The sequence below is a fragment of the Aaosphaeria arxii genome (genome assembly GCF_010015735.1).
Source record: "Aaosphaeria arxii CBS 175.79 unplaced genomic scaffold BU24scaffold_9, whole genome shotgun sequence".
NCBI lineage: Eukaryota > Fungi > Ascomycota > Dothideomycetes > Pleosporales > Aaosphaeria > Aaosphaeria arxii.
The window spans coordinates 730,850-748,292 of NW_022983482.1; the positions used below are offsets into that span (position 1 = coordinate 730,850).

The 17,443-nt window shown below is 50.5% G+C and overlaps 11 protein-coding genes across 11 annotated transcripts; 7 read left to right on the forward strand and 4 right to left on the reverse strand.

The window, feature by feature from the left end:
* Positions 1 to 22: 22 nt before the first annotated feature.
* Positions 23 to 660, forward strand: BU24DRAFT_426567 (uncharacterized protein). The gene is made up of 2 exons (XM_033529009.1): positions 23 to 553; positions 612 to 660. The coding sequence occupies exon 1, from the start codon at positions 60 to 62 to the stop codon at positions 531 to 533; it is 474 nt and encodes a 157-aa protein (XP_033379819.1). The 5' UTR covers positions 23 to 59; the 3' UTR covers positions 534 to 553; positions 612 to 660.
* On the reverse strand, positions 535 to 3,018 carry BU24DRAFT_426568 (uncharacterized protein). The gene is made up of 2 exons (XM_033529010.1): positions 947 to 3,018; positions 535 to 892 (listed from the first exon to the last, which is right to left on the reverse strand). Exons 1-2 carry the CDS (start codon positions 2,878 to 2,880, stop codon positions 820 to 822), a joined length of 2,007 nt encoding a protein of 668 aa, XP_033379820.1. The 5' UTR covers positions 2,881 to 3,018; the 3' UTR covers positions 535 to 819.
* Positions 3,019 to 4,772: 1,754 nt separating this feature from the next.
* Positions 4,773 to 5,931, forward strand: BU24DRAFT_466185 (uncharacterized protein; the record flags this gene model as incomplete). The annotated part of the gene is made up of 2 exons (XM_033532339.1): positions 4,773 to 5,589; positions 5,840 to 5,931. The coding sequence occupies 2 exons, from the start codon at positions 4,773 to 4,775 to the stop codon at positions 5,929 to 5,931; spliced, it is 909 nt and encodes a 302-aa protein (XP_033379821.1).
* BU24DRAFT_281878 (uncharacterized protein) lies at positions 5,861 to 6,870 on the reverse strand. The gene has a single exon (XM_033522728.1). The coding sequence runs from the start codon at positions 6,722 to 6,724 to the stop codon at positions 6,068 to 6,070; it is 657 nt and encodes a 218-aa protein (XP_033379822.1). The 5' UTR covers positions 6,725 to 6,870; the 3' UTR covers positions 5,861 to 6,067.
* A 134-nt stretch (positions 6,871 to 7,004) lies between these two features.
* On the forward strand, positions 7,005 to 7,954 carry BU24DRAFT_353977 (phosphatidylinositol glycan class L; the record flags this gene model as incomplete). The annotated part of the gene is made up of 3 exons (XM_033523799.1): positions 7,005 to 7,221; positions 7,274 to 7,376; positions 7,435 to 7,954. 3 exons carry the CDS (start codon positions 7,005 to 7,007, stop codon positions 7,952 to 7,954), a joined length of 840 nt encoding a protein of 279 aa, XP_033379823.1.
* A 179-nt stretch (positions 7,955 to 8,133) lies between these two features.
* BU24DRAFT_281875 (uncharacterized protein) lies at positions 8,134 to 8,994 on the forward strand. The gene has a single exon (XM_033522727.1). It carries the CDS (start codon positions 8,313 to 8,315, stop codon positions 8,880 to 8,882), a length of 570 nt encoding a protein of 189 aa, XP_033379824.1. The 5' UTR covers positions 8,134 to 8,312; the 3' UTR covers positions 8,883 to 8,994.
* Positions 8,957 to 11,091, forward strand: BU24DRAFT_281925 (uncharacterized protein). Its single transcript, XM_033522729.1, has one exon. It carries the CDS (start codon positions 9,107 to 9,109, stop codon positions 10,961 to 10,963), a length of 1,857 nt encoding a protein of 618 aa, XP_033379825.1. The 5' UTR covers positions 8,957 to 9,106; the 3' UTR covers positions 10,964 to 11,091.
* A 74-nt stretch (positions 11,092 to 11,165) lies between these two features.
* BU24DRAFT_426571 (uncharacterized protein) lies at positions 11,166 to 12,055 on the reverse strand. The gene has a single exon (XM_033529011.1). The coding sequence runs from the start codon at positions 11,880 to 11,882 to the stop codon at positions 11,220 to 11,222; it is 663 nt and encodes a 220-aa protein (XP_033379826.1). The 5' UTR covers positions 11,883 to 12,055; the 3' UTR covers positions 11,166 to 11,219.
* Positions 12,056 to 12,575: 520 nt separating this feature from the next.
* BU24DRAFT_466190 (P-loop containing nucleoside triphosphate hydrolase protein) lies at positions 12,576 to 13,988 on the reverse strand (the record flags this gene model as incomplete). The annotated part of the gene is made up of 3 exons (XM_033532340.1): positions 12,576 to 12,674; positions 12,726 to 12,800; positions 12,849 to 13,988. 3 exons carry the CDS (start codon positions 13,986 to 13,988, stop codon positions 12,576 to 12,578), a joined length of 1,314 nt encoding a protein of 437 aa, XP_033379827.1.
* Positions 13,989 to 14,726: 738 nt separating this feature from the next.
* Positions 14,727 to 16,830, forward strand: BU24DRAFT_376705 (WD40 repeat-like protein). Its single transcript, XM_033524623.1, has 3 exons — positions 14,727 to 15,005; positions 15,070 to 16,324; positions 16,380 to 16,830. Exons 1-3 carry the CDS (start codon positions 14,813 to 14,815, stop codon positions 16,402 to 16,404), a joined length of 1,473 nt encoding a protein of 490 aa, XP_033379828.1. The 5' UTR covers positions 14,727 to 14,812; the 3' UTR covers positions 16,405 to 16,830.
* Positions 16,497 to 17,435, forward strand: BU24DRAFT_486204 (uncharacterized protein; the record flags this gene model as incomplete). Its single annotated transcript, XM_033533407.1, has 2 exons — positions 16,497 to 16,946; positions 17,017 to 17,435. The coding sequence occupies exons 1-2, from the start codon at positions 16,589 to 16,591 to the stop codon at positions 17,433 to 17,435; spliced, it is 777 nt and encodes a 258-aa protein (XP_033379829.1). The 5' UTR covers positions 16,497 to 16,588.
* Between the last annotated feature and the right edge of the window lie 8 nt (positions 17,436 to 17,443).

Sequence of the window (17,443 nt, forward strand, 5' to 3'; positions counted from 1 at the left end):
CATTGTGGGGGATCATACTTGCCCGAGGCACGCGTTCGTTGGGAGAGTACCGATACTGAATGGAGAGCTCTGGAAGGACTTCAAGGCGACATCGGGTTGAATTGATCTGGCAGTATAAACCTACGGGACTGAATTATTCGATGGTCTTAAGTATAGCCATACTGATAAAATTATTGTTGTTATCAATATTTACGAACGCCTTGTCTGCTAAGTATCGTATGATTGTTAAAGACCCCATAGGAACATTCGGTACGGTCAAGTACGGGTCGGGACCTCCAATTCATTCAAACTGCCTAATCGGGCATGTTCATGGTTGGGTGTGGAAAGTAGCGGAGGCGTACCCCTCGGGCCATCGGAATCTTACCCCAAATCCTTACCGAACACATATTTGTACTTCTACACACTGGTCAACTTTGACATGCAATCCGAAGGGCCAGAATGTAAGTTGCAATGTTTCTGAGAGTTTTGTGTTATTGGTATTATACCCAGCTAGCAGCCATGTCCTCTCAATTAGCATAGCCGTCACAAAGTAGTAGTCTTGGATGAAATTGGGGTAAGTTGACTCTGATTAGCTATTTGGCCAATTGATTTATGAGTTGATCAGCTTGTAGCCATTCCAAAGAACATTAAATATCGCCAGACACTATAGTACAATAAAGCATCGGTACATCAAGAGGAACAAAAATCCTCACAGAAAACATTAGAATAGCATCGTGCCCCTGACCTTACAACGCCAATGCACCAAATAACCAGAATACATCCTGAGTCGCCAGCGCTCATGTATATATTTTTCACGCCTCAAGTGCTCTCCTACACTGCCTAGCTGACCGGTCCGAGAGGTATGGTTGGAAGAGGTGTCTTCATCGTTTGAGCATAGCATGAATACATCGGGCTATATCACGTTAGTTATGTATACCCCAAAGATGGAAGCATTGATCAAACTTACTCGCTGTATCCCGTCCACCCGACACACTTCCAACAGTTGAACAGCCCTGACGGGTCGTATCTCTTCTTGATAGCCAAAAGCTTTCCATAATTGCTGCCAAAGAATGTTTGTTGCCAGTTCTCCTCTGTCCAGTCGCCCTCATTCAGGTAACATCCTCCTTCAGGTGTCAGAGCCTTGAATGGCTGGATGGACGCTGAGATGGTATTTTGGATTCGTGTGCGTTCTTCGAGTGGCGTATTGGTTGTCCAGATACCACCCATGATCACCTCCCACATTGCGTCTCTCCAAGCCGGATTAACGCCAGTCTTGCTGTTGTCGGGTTGATTGACAGGCCCGGTCAGGTAAAGTTGAGCGCTTCCTCCTCCATTGTTCGAGTAGGAGAGCTGCATTGCTGTCACGACTGCGTTCACGACACTCTCGATCTCACTCTCGGAATCGAAGAGCGACTTTGGAATAAATCTGCCGGATTCAGAGAGCCCGAGGCCAACGGGGCCGTTCCGAGCTATCTCGGGAGCTTCGGTGAACTCATGCCACTCGGCGAATTTGTCGAACTTGTAGTATGTGTTATCCGTAATGTTGAGACCAGGGTAGGACGAGAGGAATTGATGCCAATTGGAAGTGACCTTCTTGATGAGATCTGGATCTGAGCTGGGTACAATTTGGAGAGATACCATATGGTCTGGAAGGATGAAATTGTATCCTGCTATCCCGTTGGAGGCAAACGCGAGTTGGTCATTGGCGAGCGCTCGAATGATATCCTTGTGTACTGCTGATTTGGTGATATCGAGCTCGCCCTCCGGCATTGGGAAATGAGCTTGGAAGCTGTAGACGTTGAGAGGCACAGCTTTGTGGAGCTGGAACTTGTAAGAGACCAGAACAGCGAAGGTTCCGCCTCCTCCACCTCTCATAGCCCAGAAGAGATCGGGGTCGGTGCACTCGTTGATCGTTCGATATACGCCATCCGCAGTGACGACGTCGAATTCGATGGCGTTGTCGACCATCAAACCCCAAGTAGGTCCCAAAGGCCCATGGCCGCCTCCTTGTCCAAAGCCTCCAGCGAGACCGACTGATCCAACCGCGCCCACTGTCACAAGCATACCAAGTGGGTCAAAGAACTCCCAGGCCTCTTGTGCTTGGACTCCTGCGCCAATCTCTCCCACATTCTCGTATTTCGATTTGCATCCTTTGGGTTGGAATGTTTTGTGATACTTCGCATCTTTCATGTTGTGTGTCCAGATTGCCAGCGAATTCGCTGCGTTACTACGCCCAAAGTAGTCATGCCCCGTGTTCTTTATCGAGACACGAATACCGTGCTCTCGCACAAAGTCCAACGTTCTGCTGATGTCTTCAGCATTGTGTGCCTCGACGTAGTATGTAGATAATCGACCCAGTGAGCATTCGCCGGATACCGGAGAGGATGGCGCAAAAGAATTGAGCAAGCAACTCGATAGACCGCACGTCTCCCAATCTAGGAACTCCATGGAACCGTACTGTTTTGTCCTGGACATGCCGTCCATGTAGCTCTTGCTTATATCATGGCATTCTCCCTTTCCTGTCTCCGAATAGCACGGCGCTGCCCATGGAACGGTGAGCTTCAAGTTGCCGTGTATGCTTTGGTTGAATGAGCTCCATTGTTTTGTGGATGGCCAACATGACTGCCCAGGAATGCATGTATAGTTCGAGAGGGGTTCCAGGTGGTCGTTTGGAGTCGTTTGAGGCCCTTTCACAGGTCTTGAAGAAGGGTGCTGTATGCTTTCAAAAGAGCCTCCTGCATACAGCAAGCAGAGACCGACAAAGACTGCACCACCGAGTGCCGCGAACACCCGTTTCGAAACTTCTGTCCTGGCAATTGCATGTCTCCTATGCCTGCGGCATATTGGTCCTAGGCTCTCAGTCTCTGCCTCCAAAAGCGGCTCCTTCTCGTAGTGGACCATTTTTCTGTTTGGATGCAAGGGCGAACGCCTCAAGTTGGTACCGAAGTGGTTCGTCTTCTACACTGTTCTCCTATAAGATATCGGATAGGTCGTTGAACTTGTAAAATGGGTTGCGATACTGCTGAAAGTCCGCGATAAACGGTACACAACAGATCGATTCAATACTGCGTGCAATTGATCTGAATTAATAGATAAAAAAAATTAAATTATTACGGGAACATCTTCACTAAAGTATTACTGCCCCTCTTAGCTCCAACTGTATCCACGCCGTACCTAATACCATTTTTGGCAAATGGCTGAGCTTTCAGCCCCAATGTGAGCAACGCCAACGTCCAATCACACCCTCTTCACGTCTGCGAACCACCCGACGCCAATTATTGACAAGGAGCTCAGGCAACGATTCGGCGTCATCCGAAGGGACGAACACGATGATTAATCGCAAGGCAGAAACGTCCATAGCGGATGCAGCTGACCGGCCTTAGAAAATGGGGGTCAAAGGGCGTTGGTGGTGGAGGAACTCTCCGCCCCTTACGATGTCATTATTATTGTAGGCGTGACTGCTGAAAGTTTGGCGGGGCCAAATGCGGGAGAGAGGCACGGTCAGCCCCCGGCGCTTAGACACAGAACTAGATAGTTCACCGAAGCCGTTATTCGCAAGCCGTGTTTTGATGGTTCGGCTGTGCTGTTGCCCTTTGTCCATTTGAGGAATCAATCTTATCACGCCGTGATCTGAAGCTGGCGGAACGTAGTTAACCGTTGTCAACCGATCATGTATGCTCACGCAAACGGCCGGAAAAACACGGTATATCCTTTGTCTATTGTCAATTCGAGCTCAAGTCTTTATTACTGACTACGAGATGAAAGTTGAAGATGCCTTTGTTGTTCTTTCATGAAAGGGATATATTTTTAGTCCCAGAGCTCAGTTGTAGCTTTCGCCTATCATTCATTTGCGGTCTAGCCTCACCGCAATGTCTTGGAGTGTGTTCGTAAATGGGAGAGTCATGTTCAACTCGCTCTGCCTATGAGAATGCAATGCTTGATATACTCAAGTTGGAAAGTGAGAAACATCTGTGTATCATCATAATGTGGTAGGACCCAAGACTCCACTTGTGTCTCAGTATAGAGTGAGTTTCGCTAACTACAATCAAAGGTCAACGCAAATAATAAAAGTAGACCGTTGAAGATATGTTACGTAGATTTTTTGTTGACACACACAGAAACAAGCCAATCATTCCGATGGTACGAAGATTGAACAGCCTTAAAGAAGCGTTTTCTGAAGAACTAGGGATGCCACCTACCGCCATCAGATCCAACGCAGCAAAGAGGTGATAATTTGAGTATCCGGCCATTACCAAATCCGATATTTTGATGCACAATTCCCACATCAGATAGTCAGAAACAGATGACGAAGGCTATCATTTGATTGTAGTCAGTAATTCTGAAGCTTGTGTTGATGGCACTCTAGTAATTCTTCCCCGCAACCGCATATATCACATTTAGTATGAAGAGCAAGTTAGGGGGTGATTGATTAGTGATTCGACAGACCCATAGATAAGAATACGGTTGCACTTTTCAACGGTTTCCCCCAAAGTGGATATGTGTAACCTCTCCGCGTGGCCGAGGAATTGTACTGTAGGGCGTGTCTGGGGAATCGCAGGGCGTGGCTGACTCATGCACTATGTTCCTAACATAAAATGCGATACTAGACCCAACGAAACCGCGCTCTGTGATCAACATACGAAGGCCGACATCACAGATTTAAGATTGGACATTCCCATTCGTCGGGGTGGACACTGATCTCAACTTCAAAGTTGATTTCCTTGACAGCACCCGATTGCAATCATAGACAGTGACTCCACTGTCCCCTCAGCGGACAATTCAGTCTGCTCAACATGGACTCTTCACTGGTTCCTATACTATTACTACCTCGACATTTCGATACCACATCGGCCAATCGCCCGCTCCTTCTTTCAGTCCAGAAGACACTGAACGACTCTTACAGTAAAACCATGTGTGCACATCCGGAAATCTTTGGAACATCCTACTTGCGAATTGCAGACCCAGATCAACTTGCCGAAACCATTGGTGACGTGGGTTTCACTGTAGTGCTACTTCGTGTTCATGATCAGACCACGAACAATGTTGAAAGATGTCGATATGCTGAAGTGGTGGCCACAGGAAGTGTCAAAGACTTTGGGAACGGTGCTGTTGAAGACTATTTGACGTGGAGCAAAGCAGTAACGGGAACGCAATGGAAGTCGGCGGAAGGAGAAAACCATGACGGGGGGAAACAGGGATTGAGAAAGAAGGGAGATGTCGTGCACAAGTATGAGATCACTGCATTTGGAGTTGCTCCAAACTGTCAAGCCGCGGGGCTGGGTGCAAGAATCTTAAAGGAAATCGAATGGCTGGTGGAGAGCGATGAGATTGGTCCAAGGTTACGATATGCGCTCCGGGAAAATGCTCCAAGTGTAGAAGATATGGTACTGGTAGGAACCGACAAGGCGTGTCCAGTGCAAGGAATTGATTTGGATCGTTTGAGGCGACATGCTGCAGAAGGTGCAGTGATAGATGAGCATGACAAAACAGTGGATGTAGGGTCTCTAGGCCGGCCAAAACTCGTTTTGATGGCAATACGGGAGACTGGCAATGAAACCTACTATCATCGTCGAGGCTTTAAGACCCTTTGGGTGGCTACGGTACCGAAAGGTATGTTCGACTGTAAAACAGAATGCACAGTAGTATACATGGAGAAAAGTAGTCAGCACACTTAATTAGTATTGATATCCCAGCCATATCGTAACTTGCTTGCGGAGAGTTTTTGTACTGATCCCTTTGCTCCTATTCGTTTACATGCTGCATGTCTCTATATCGCTCTTGTTTTTAGTTGCGTTCTCGTCATGTGTAACCCAGACAGACACATGGTAGACTGTTTGGTCTTGAGAAAGATCAAATGTAGAAATCCAGAAGTTCCGGATGCTTATGAAGATCCAACTATCGCTGGATCAGCAGGATGGTTACACTGATGAATGGGGCACATGGTTTCCCTAGCAGCCCACAAAGACTCAAATCGGTGATGCGACGAGACCCTGGAGTCATGCTGTTATCGAGCCTGGCTTTTTTCCTGCATTCTCGAACGGGCGTATGCTGTCTTGTAGCGGAATGGCTTGATGATAACTTGGGCATTCTAGAAAGCCTGAAAGCCATTCCACCATAGGTAACCCAAAACAATGACACAACTCGCCACGGCGTACGCAACATGCATCTCGATTACGCTCCACACCCACAACGCACCGATTGGGGGCGCAGCTTTCATTACGAAGAAGTAACCATGCATATTCACCGAAAATATGAGGTAGCAACCGGCTACAGTGCTCATGACGAGGAAAAAGATATTGCGTAACATGGGAAACTGCTTGGAGAAATCGACGTGGAGAAGGTAGACTAGAATGAGGAAAACGGGTGTTGCGGTGACAGCTCGTTGGATGATTTCGGACCACAAGATCTGTTCACGATATTGGCTGTAAACAGTTACATCGAGTGTCAGATGAAGCATTCCGAGGGAGATGGCGTAGAGGAAAGCAATTCCAAAGGGACCTATGAGCTCCTCGTCATCCTCAGACAGATCTCCATCTGCTGTGTATCCAGGCTTTCCTTTGTTCAATTCCCTTTGCCTCTCTTCTGCCATATCGAACAAGGTCTTTCCTTTGGGGCCGGAGCGGTCGGGGTGTTGGAGAATGTATTCCACCCCATCCTCATCGATCTCGGTGGTGGGTTCAAAGCCACTGCTTGTGGCACCTTTCTTCGTTGCAGCGCGTCGTTCTTTCCGATTCCCAACAGCCATGACGACTGTACTATTTCCGTTTTTGTCTGTTCCGATTGATAGTTGTCGTGCCGTAGGTAGGGACCGCAGGTGAGCTTGAAAGTGGTCAGGTCTAAATGGGGTGATGGATGCGGCTCTGCGGAACCAACCTGTGGGCACGGAACTATGCGCCCAAGCTTCTTCTTAGTGCAGGGACATTTGTCACACCCCTCCCCTGTTCTTCTACTTAGACAAACAATTCATATGTGTAACTTGTCGTTCTTTCATGCAACTGACAATCCTCTCACTCAGGCGTTACAGCATGAATTGGGTTACGTGGTCGGTCGTACCGTTCCTTGTCTTCGGGCTTTGGCTTTACACCTCACAGCTAACGAGCTCCTTTCCTATGCTCAAAGGGAAGCGTATTGTGCTGCTCATTGCTCATCCTGATGATGAGGCTATGTTCTTTGCCCCCACACTGCTTGCATTGACGCGTCCAGAGCTTGGGAATCATGTCAAGATCTTGTGCTTGAGCAGCGGTGAGCTTCACAAGTGTTGTTGATATGCCACGAAACTAATGATAACCACTAGGCGATGCCGACGGGTTGGGCGAAACTCGCAAAAAGGAGCTCGTCAAGAGCGGCATACAGCTTGGACTACGTAGTTCTGATGATATCATGGTTATCGAAGACAAGTAAGCGCTCTACTTCCGAGTAGGTGGACGGGAACAACCACTAAGCAACGATACATAGAAACTTCCCGGACTCGATGACCGTGACATGGCACCCACGCTTGATCTCGAATTTACTCACCCCAATGTTTGCCCCTAAGATGAGCACGATATCGGCCAAACAGGCACCGCAGACAACGATCGACGTAATTATAACATTCGACGCGGACGGCGTGTCATCGCATCCGAACCACAAATCACTATATGTTGGTGCTCACGCGTTCTTGAAAGCGATCATGCATAGACATGGTGGATGGGAATGTCCAATCAAACTATACACACTAGTCACTACCAATGTCGCTCGCAAATACTTGAGTTTGCTAGACGCACCCGCAACACTGATCGGTGCAATGATACGACGCAAAGAGCTCGGAGATTACCCCACCCCCTTGATGTTTGCCAGCTCACCGGTCGGTTACAGGACTGCCCAGAAGGCAATGACGACCGCACACGTGAGCCAGATGCGCTGGTTCCGATGGGGATGGATTAGCTTGTCACGATATATGATCATTAACGATCTCAAGAAGGAAAAGACCCTTTGAGTTTGAGCAAAAATTCAATTCGAATACACAACCAAGGAACCACACAGATTGATCGGATCATAACCACCCAGGCATACGGCATTTGGACCCACTCTGAATACATCCAATACATTGGCTCTGTATGACCACAACATCCGATGCGGCAATGCTCCATCCACGGTGCTGACCACGCTCACCAATGCTCCTGCTTGTTGGTAAGATCTAGTATGTGTGACCTTAACGGTGAGCGGTGTCACTACACTATTAAGTGCACCTCTTATGGTACAAAATCCATTCACAGAGTGCTGGTTTCAAACCGCGAGTAGTATAAATTGGGTCTGCATTGCCACACAGTCTTCATTTTCAATGCGTTAAGGCAATGGCTTCCACGCAACCTATTCTGCACCTACCCCGAGAATTGCTGTGCAATATCACTGAATACCTGGAGTTCTACGACCGAGAGAGGTTCGCGTCGACATGTAGACACATCTGGAACACTATCGCACCCGTCACAGAGGACGAGCTGCTCCGTGCCGAGGCAGAAGAATTTTCGACATCGAAGAACCTGTTCGCCTGCACCGGATGTTCCCGCTTGCGCACGATGCTTCAATTCACAGATGCCATGAGGAAAGGCAAACAGGCGCGACATGGAATTGAAGCACGCACACGCCGCTGTCTTGAATGTGGTGTCGAAGCTGGCCTTTACAAGATCAATGACGAGGTGATGATCATGGGCCGTACTCACCGTGTTTGTTCCTCTTGCAAAATGTTCGCAGGGTTTGTGAACAACAACGGCATGTGCATTACTTGCAAGGATGACACAACGAAAAGTCAGACATATAGGCGTGGGTCCGGAAGTGGGCGTATGGTACATGATGTGGAATTCGATTGCTCCTGTTCAAACGGGACTTGTTCACGTTACGACAATTTGGAGGGCTGCCACGGATGAAGCAACGTGTAAATCCATTCATCTTCGTTGGAATTTCTGGACGACTTTACGGACATCCTTACAGAAATAACACACTTTTCCCCGCCACCTTATCGTTCTCTTCACCGGGTGCTGTTCGCTGTCTGAGGGCGTCTTTCGCCAGCGTAGTGTCGCGCTGATCCTACTTCTCACAGAACAGACTGTATAGGAACCATTTGGCTCGGGCTGCGCGGAAACCACCCAAGATGTCCAACCTACCTACACGAAATTCCAGTCCTCATTCCCGACCCACAAGCCGCAGGGGACGGCCGAACTGGTTTGATAAAATCAACATCGTGAAGAAGTTCTCCCCCTCACGATCGTCGAGAACCAAGATACGTCCAAAGTCTACGCCACTAGAACCATGGCAAGAATGGCAGAGCCGGGCGCGTTCGGCTTTTCAGCGAAGTGCTGATACACGCCAGTCGGAGTCAATGGCGACCTCTCGCCTGGAGGACACTGGTGACGGTCGGCATAAGAAAATCGCTGCCCGCCCACGAAGGCCCATAGTAGTAGGAAGTGGTGTGAACTTAATCAACTTGAATAGAGCTGCTACATCTGGCAGCCACAACTCTTCTCGTGAGAGTCGCAAGTCTCATGAGGAAAAGGAGGATGAATATGCGCGAGCTCTCGCCAGGCTTCATACAGCCAACGACTCTCTCTATAAAGACGAAGACAAAAACAGAACAACCAAGCGAATAAGTCCCTTCGAAGCGCTGCGTCGCATCGAGATAAAGCAGCAATTCTCGCGGTTTCCCACATCACCTTCAGCTTTGCGCTTCTCTAGGGTGACGTCTCCTTCATCTCCTACCCGCAGTGACAAACTCAGGCTCCACGACGCATTCGAAACTAAATATGTCCGGAAGAGTGAAGTCTCGACACACCTGGAGGCACTTGCATCTGGCACCCCACATCCATATTCAGGCACACCTCTCGCAGAAGGGCCTTCTAGATCCAATCTGAAAGCCCCCCGTCATGGCGGCCCAGATACTTTCGACACGGTATTCTACTCCCACAGGACGCGTTCCAGGTCTCGAGATCCTCGATCACGGACAGCTCCTCCCGCTCCGAGACGACGAAGTAGCACACCCAGGGTTTTGAACATCGTCTTGCCAAGTCAACCAGATAGAGACTTCGGCTCAGGAAGTATCAGCACGCTCGCCAGCTCTGTGGCCGACTTCTTCATACCAGGCGCAAGCCATCGTGTAGGCAGACTGAGCCCAATCTCCCCCAACATACCGGTTGCAGACTCCATGCATGCACATGGCAATGTGATGGTTGATAGCGAGGGACGACCCATCAACGTGCTGCTCAGATTAAAAGATCCCTCCGCCGACCAACACCACAATATCTCTAGCGACATTGAGTGCACAACGGGCAGAGCCGTAACCTTCGATCTCGAAGACTTCGAACCCGTATCTCCACCACCACCACCACCACCACCTGGAAGCCGCAGCACGAGGCACACCATCCCAGAAGAGCGCGAGTCCCTCGAAATCCCCAGACTACGAGGCGGTGCAGCGATTCAGGGGAGATCCATCCACATATTGACAACTGCGGAAGTTGACCCAAGCCGAGCTCCCCGCTTGCGAGGCGGTGGAAATATAATCACTCGGCCCTCGAGACCGCAGCCTGCGAACCCGGAACCCCCGCTAATCCCGGACAGAAGGCGCTTGGGGAATGAGGATACACTTCCACCAGGTATCTTTTGGCTTGCGGGAGGTGTGGGTGAGCCTATGACTGTTGCGCAGTGGAATAGACAGAAGCCTAGTCACAGGATGGGCGGGCTTGTGGGGACCGCGATACATGGGAGAAGGGCTGGGATGCCGTATGAAAGAGGGAGGACTGAATTTAGAGATGGCGTCCGGGCCGATCAACGGCATAGGAATGGTGGTGATCATGTTGGTGAGGGACAGGAGGGACGAGGATATGGTGCTGCAGCTTCTGGCCCTGCCTTAGGAGCAATGCCTCAAATACAACATCCCAATGCTGCCGCGGGTAACGAGGGACCGGGCCCGCATGGCCAACATGCTGATAGAGGAGTCGATGGAGGTTCTGGGTAGGACGATTCACGATTGAGATATATGTAAGCATGATGAACTTGAGATATATATGTAGGAATCACACAAAGATCATATTCAGAATCAATGTAAATTTCAATTGCGTGCATACTTTGATAGTTCATCGTCACATGCCAAGGAAACTTTTTTTTCATTTTGAACTAGAGCTTCATGTATCATGAAAAGCCCAATTGAAATATAGGGTATCATATTTCTCCCCCTTTCACCCTCCACAACCCCCCTTCCACCTCCCATCTTCTTAGAAAGGCTTCGCAACCTTCCTGACCTCCGACTTCCCCGTCCTCGGATCCCTAAATTCCTTCCAACTAACCGGAAACATCTTGTTGCCGGCCTCACTCCTCGCCAGCACGACGCCGAACCTATTCTCCGCCGTCGAAATGTAGTAATTGCTCTGATCGCCCAAGCTGATGACAACGCCCCGCACGATGTCCCCGACGCGGAACGCCTCCTCGATCCGCACCTTGTCCTTCTCGGTCGCGCGCACGTCTTCCCGGCGTATGAGGCCCTGGAAGGACTCGCGGCACGCGACGTCGTCGATGGCGAGGATCTCGACGCTGGCGAAGCGGGGGCCCAGGCGGATTACGCGACACAGGACGATGGAGTCGACGGAGGGGAGGACGGTGCTACTTGCTGAGGAGGTAGAGAGGATGTCGTGAGGGGAGGAGGGGGCGCGGGATATGCTGAGGATTGGGAGGGAGGGTTGGGCGGGTGTCGATGTGGGTTTTGCGCTGGTGGTGCTGGTGGATTGGGGTTTTGTGGATGGGGTTGGTGCTTGTGTTGTTACGGGTCCGGCGATCGAGGCGTAGATTTGAGACTCGTGGATGTGTGTTCCTGGGCCTGGTGCGTATTTTGAGGAGGGTCCTAAGGGCTGGCCTGGGAGGGCGAGCGTGGGCAGGGCCATGGTGAATAGGCGTGTTGTCTTGGTTGCTGCGAGAGTGCAAGGTTGTGGCAGATGTGGGAGTAGGAAGCTTGATATTCAATCGTGGGTGATGCGAGAGCAGAAGGCTTCGTGAATTCGAGGACTGTGCAGGGAGTTGCTTGGAGCAATTGAGGTGTGTCGTGGTTGTGATTGTGGTTGTATAAAGCAAGTGTGCAAGTCTCGAAACTTTTTGGAGTTGAAAGAGCTCCGACTCGGCAAGACTTGCGTCATTTGCCGACTGGGTGGGGCAAAACTTGCCTATAACAAATAGAACAATCGCATGGGAGATGTCTGAAATATGGCATCGCTGATTTGGCACGACATCGAAATCGATACTTTAATAAGACACTACACTATACTTGCGTACAAGATCATGGTTTATCCTACTGCCACAACCCGCTGGCACATTCCAGCGCCCACTGCGGGAGGGTGTGAGGAAGTTGGGAATAGTCCAGCCCAACCGTTTACATCTAAAGCACACGCAGAAACGCCGTTATTTTGCAGTCCCAATGTCGCGAAAGCGCGTGTGCTCCAATCGCCTGTCATGCATGTCCGCCTCAAAAGCAATAAAGTTCATGATTCGCCATTCCCTCATGGTAACATTGCGCATAAAACACGTCTTTTCTTGGGACTAGGCCCCTTCGCATCATGCGAAGATGTAGAGTAATCCGCCCACTAGACGGACTGGTAGAGGAGCAGGGGCTCTCCTATGTTTTCGATCTCGGGAATAGTGCACTTGAGATCAAATGCCTTCGAAAGTACGATCTTGAAGATCTGGCGATGGTCGTTAGCATATGCCAATATTAGTATATCTGGGGAACTTACCTTTTGAACGTTGATACTGTGGCTCGTGCTGCTGAAGATGAGGCTGGCTTTCATCGCTTTGGCAAACCGTTTAGCCTGCTCCAAGTTAGCTCGTAACTCCCGGAAATGCCATTGAAGACCTACCTGGTTCGAAATTTCCTCCTGCTCTTCGCGCGGGAAGTTGACGAAATGGTCGTACTTTGTGCCGACGAGGAACGGAATGGCAGTCTTGTTGAATCCTCGACCCTGGCGGTACCATTCCTTGATAGAGTTCAAAGTGCTCTTGCGAGTCAGATCGAACATGAATAGAATTGCGACAGCGTCGTTGCAGACAAGTGGCAACATGTTGACGAATTCTCGCTGGCCTCCAAGATCCCAGATGGAGAAGGTGATTTCTGTGTTCCTGATTGAAATGGTCTTCTCCATGAAGTTCACACCGAGTGTTTGGATGTAATCCTCGTCCCAGCTTCCTTCGACATATTTGACCATCAAACTTGTCTTTCCGATTTGCGCATCGCCAACCATGCCAACTTTGATCACAACGCTAGTATTCTTTGTGGCATTGCTTTCCTGTTGTTGCGGCTGTGAGCTCCGTTGGTTCTGCTCCTGATATGAATTGGCTCTTCCTCCCTCGGAATGTGGGTATCTATGCTGCAGAGCCGAGTTTGGCCGTGAGTGCGACTGTCCCATTTGAGTTTCCTTTCCACTGCTATAATAGCCTTGCCTCGGTGGTGTATCTGCATCTGAAGGTGTGTTGAAGCGCGAGTCGCCGTTGCCATGAGAGTAGTGATGAGAGAACGTGGTGTCTGAGTAGGATGTTTGGGGTCGATGGTGCTCCTGTGCGTAGCCATTGTTGCTTTGGTGGAAGTCAGGTAGCGGGGCGATCGTTGATGCGGTAATGGTGGTGTTCATGCTGTCGTCGACCTCCATCGATGTCTGATCCATATGCTTCTGCGCATCGTGACTGTGTTCAGCGGTGATGGGCGGAGTGACGGCAGCGGGAGCAACGTTCAATGGGTCTTGCTGTGTCTCCTGCACAGGCTGTACGTAGGGGTGCGCAGGCTGGGTGTATTCTTGCTGTACGGGCTGGGGGTATTCCTGCTGTACGGGCTGTGGGTATTCCTGCTGCACAGGCTGGGAGTATTCCTGCTGTATGGGCTGAGTGTGTTGCTGTTGTAGGGGCTGAGAGTATTCCTGCTGGACAGGTTGGGTGTATTGCTGCTGGACGGGCTGCTGTACAGGTTCCTGTTGCTGAAATTGCTCCATCTGCTGTTGAGGATCCATGTTGTCCCAGGAAGCCTTGCGCAGGTTCAGGTGTCTTGACTTGGGGGATGGAAAAGACGGAAGTGATAGTCGTAGTCGTAAGTGCAGCAGTAGTAAGAGCGCTGAGCGTATAGCGTGGGGAGGAGTGCGGGCCCCGCTGTTCCTGTGTGACGTGAATTGGAGGTAGCCGACGCGTTCTGAACGTGTAGTGCGTAAAAGGGCGAAGGGTGCAGCACCGATTGTGCTCTGCAGCTCAGGGCAGCGACATGCAGCGGTCGAGGAGAGCGAAGGGGGTGGAAGTGAGTATGCGCGGTAGTGGTTGGGTCAGGTCTTATTTACGAAGCCAGGATGCGGTAAACAGGCGGCGGAGGAGAGAACAAAGAGAGGTGAGTGGCCAGGGTGGATGTATCTACTACCCTAGTAGGTATACACTGTGCACGAAGTGGGTGTGCAGCAGTGAGTGAATAAACACACACACAGGCTTGAGAGATAATGTTGAAGTTGATCCGTTTAATCAGGTAATCCCTATGTACTTTTATCAGTTTGCCAGGTCCCAAGTCAAGTAATTCCGTAACGGGAGGTATGTATGGGCATGGTAGGGGGGTAACGGGTTGTTGAAGTGAATGTTTGGCTGGCGGACTCGCGAGCGAATCGACGTCGTTGTGCCTTTCGGTGGCGGGGCAGCAATTCCCAAACTCTTGGCAAAACTTTTTTGGTTCCAAATTTTTGGTCCATATTGACTTATTTCATGTGCGCCGCGCTCGCCCCGTTTCTCAATTCAACAACACCACTTTTTCAAATTCAAAATACACCACTAGTACAAAGAAGAAAATCATATTGCGACCATGGCCAAAAGAGCGGCAGAGGACTCCGAGCTCGAGACCATCAAAAATGGAGATCGTCCCATGGAGGTCGACCAGGGCGAACAGATCGAATTCGAGGATGAATTCGAAGATGAGTTTGAGAGCGAAGACGAAATTCTAGAGGCCGGTGTGGACGGAAGGCCAGATGCTGAAAGAGAGGCAGAGGAGCAAGAAAGTATGCAATTCGAAGAAGGGCTTTCCTGCTATTTCAGCAGCAATTAATTAACAATTTACTCTAGATGCCATGGAAGTCGACCAGGACACATTCATACCTGGACGCCACAAACTCTCCGCAGGCGAGACCTTAGCACCCGATCTTTCCACCTACGAAATGCTACACACACTCGAGGCGCCGTGGCCATGCCTCTCCTGCGACATTGTCAAAGACAATTTGGGCTCCGACCGCAAGACATACCCCGCAACGTTCTACGCAGTCGCAGGCACACAGGCAGCGCAAGGGAGGGACAAGGAGAATCAGATAATGGTCATGAAGATGAGCAGTCTGTCGCGCATGGAGAGGGAGGATGAGGAAGAAGACTCGGACTCGGACGACGAGGCCTCTGATCCCATATTAGAAACGAAATCGATACCTGTGACCAGCTGCACAAACCGGATACGTTCTTATCAAACCCCGCAAGCTACCTCTGCGAAACCTCCAACCACTCTCACAGCTTCCATGCATGAGTCGGGCCAGGTGCTCATTCATGACATCACACCACATCTTACTTCCTTCGACACTCCCGGGTTGACGATCAGTCCCTCGCAGAACAAACCTCTTTGCACGATCCGTGCGCACAAATCGAATGAAGGATATGCATTGGACTGGTCACCAATGGTACCTGAAGGGAAACTACTGACAGGAGATGTTGCCGGAAATATCTTTGCAACAACAAGAACACAAGGCGGAGGCTTCGTCACGGATACTACACCGTACACAGGCCATCAGGGCACAGTAGAAGAGCTACAGTGGTCGCCATCGGAGAAGCACGTCTTTGCCTCTGCTTCGAATGATGGTACAGTGAAGATCTGGGATGCGCGGTCAAAGTCAAGGAAAGCGGCCGTGAGCGTGCAAGTCTCGAAAACCGACGTCAATGTATTGAGCTGGTCACACCAAACGGCGCATCTGCTGGCTTCCGGTGCTGATGATGGTGAATGGGCAGTTTGGGATCTCCGCCAGTGGAAGCCTTCGACCGCTATTGGCAGCGAGAAGAAGCCGTCGCCAGTGGCATCATTCAATTTCCACAAGGAGCAGATCACTTCCGTTGAGTGGCACCCCACCGATGACAGTATCGTTCTAGTTTGCGCCGGAGACAACACGCTTACGCTCTGGGATCTTGCCGTCGAGCTGGATGACGAGGAGAGCCGGGACACTGCCGGCGTTCAAGACGTGCCGCCGCAGCTCTTGTTCGTGCATTACATGGAGCAAGTCAAGGAGGCTCATTGGCACCCGCAAATTCCGGGTGCAGTCATGGCCACCGGAGGTTCTGGTTTTGGGTAAGTCTATCATCTTCCACGATCACGAAAGAGTCCTGTACTAATGAACGTCTAGTGTCTTCAAGACTATCAGCGTGTAGATAGATCGCAATCTGACGAATTCGGCGCACCCTGCATGTCAAAATGACGAAACATTCCAGTTGCACGTGCTTCTTCGCAATCCTTCTTTACTTCTTCTAGATGTACATTTTTCTCATGACCTGCCTCACTGATTAGTCACTGCGCCGGATAGGGACAGTCTTCGCCTTTAATGAAAACGACACGATGGATGACCAGACACAACAAAGAAAAGGCTATAGGCCAAGAATAGAACAAGCACCTCGATCCTTGAATAGACCCTCTGTCGCATATATTCGCACGAAGACTTACTCCTCCACAGCTTCAACAAACCCGACTTCCAACTTTCACTACCAGACTACCTACACTCGTTTGAACCATCCGCAAATCTCCCCCTTACATCAAACCACACCACACCACACAATCAAACACTACCCACGCAACCACCCAGAAAAAATGACAACAACACCCCCCTCCCCACCACCAAACCCCCGACCCCAGGGCTTCCCCCTAATCCCCAACGGCAACCTCTCCGCCAAAGGAATCGACACCTCCAACACACAATGTACCCCTCCCCCCTCCCTCGCCCCCCTTCCCCTTAGGCCCTCATCATGGAAACTAAAACATATGGACAGACAGAACATCCCACATCCGCACCCCGCCCCTCTCCCTCCCCTTCCCGCACCCAAAGTACCACATCCACCCGCTCACAGGCGTCGTCTACGAAGTCACGTCCCCGATCTTCGAAGAGTACGACCCGCGCGTCGGCTTCGTCGACAGCGTGGGGCCGATCCTCGAGACGGTGGAGGAGTGCCGGGACGCTGAGGTTGAGGAGGAGGAGGCGGAGGAGGATCCTGTGGTAGAGGAGGAGCCGGCGAAGGGGTTGGGAGTGGAGGAGGAGAGGGCGAGGCAGAGGTGGTTGGTGGATGTTAAGTGGCCCGAGAGCTCGGAGAGGAGTACGATTATAAGGGATAAGAAGGGAGTGAAGAGGGGGAGGGACGGTGGTGGTGGTGAGGTGGAGGGGAGAGCGAAGAGGGTTAGGTATCAGGTTTGATGGGATTG

Coding starts and splice junctions, on each gene's coding strand:
- BU24DRAFT_281878 (XM_033522728.1), bottom strand. CDS start 6,724: ATGGCTGTTGGGAATCGGAAAGAACGACGCGCTGCAACGAAGAAAGGT.
- BU24DRAFT_426567 (XM_033529009.1), top strand. CDS start 60: ATGGAGAGCTCTGGAAGGACTTCAAGGCGACATCGGGTTGAATTGATC.
- BU24DRAFT_281925 (XM_033522729.1), top strand. CDS start 9,107: ATGTCCAACCTACCTACACGAAATTCCAGTCCTCATTCCCGACCCACA.
- BU24DRAFT_281875 (XM_033522727.1), top strand. CDS start 8,313: ATGGCTTCCACGCAACCTATTCTGCACCTACCCCGAGAATTGCTGTGC.
- BU24DRAFT_376705 (XM_033524623.1), top strand. CDS start 14,813: ATGGCCAAAAGAGCGGCAGAGGACTCCGAGCTCGAGACCATCAAAAAT. Junction 15,006..15,069: donor AGAGGCAGAGGAGCAAGAAA/GTATGCAATTCG, acceptor AATTTACTCTAG/ATGCCATGGAAGTCGACCAG. Junction 16,325..16,379: donor ACCGGAGGTTCTGGTTTTGG/GTAAGTCTATCA, acceptor ATGAACGTCTAG/TGTCTTCAAGACTATCAGCG.
- BU24DRAFT_426571 (XM_033529011.1), bottom strand. CDS start 11,882: ATGGCCCTGCCCACGCTCGCCCTCCCAGGCCAGCCCTTAGGACCCTCC.
- BU24DRAFT_426568 (XM_033529010.1), bottom strand. CDS start 2,880: ATGGTCCACTACGAGAAGGAGCCGCTTTTGGAGGCAGAGACTGAGAGC. Junction 893..946: donor GGGTGGACGGGATACAGCGA/GTAAGTTTGATC, acceptor AACGTGATATAG/CCCGATGTATTCATGCTATG.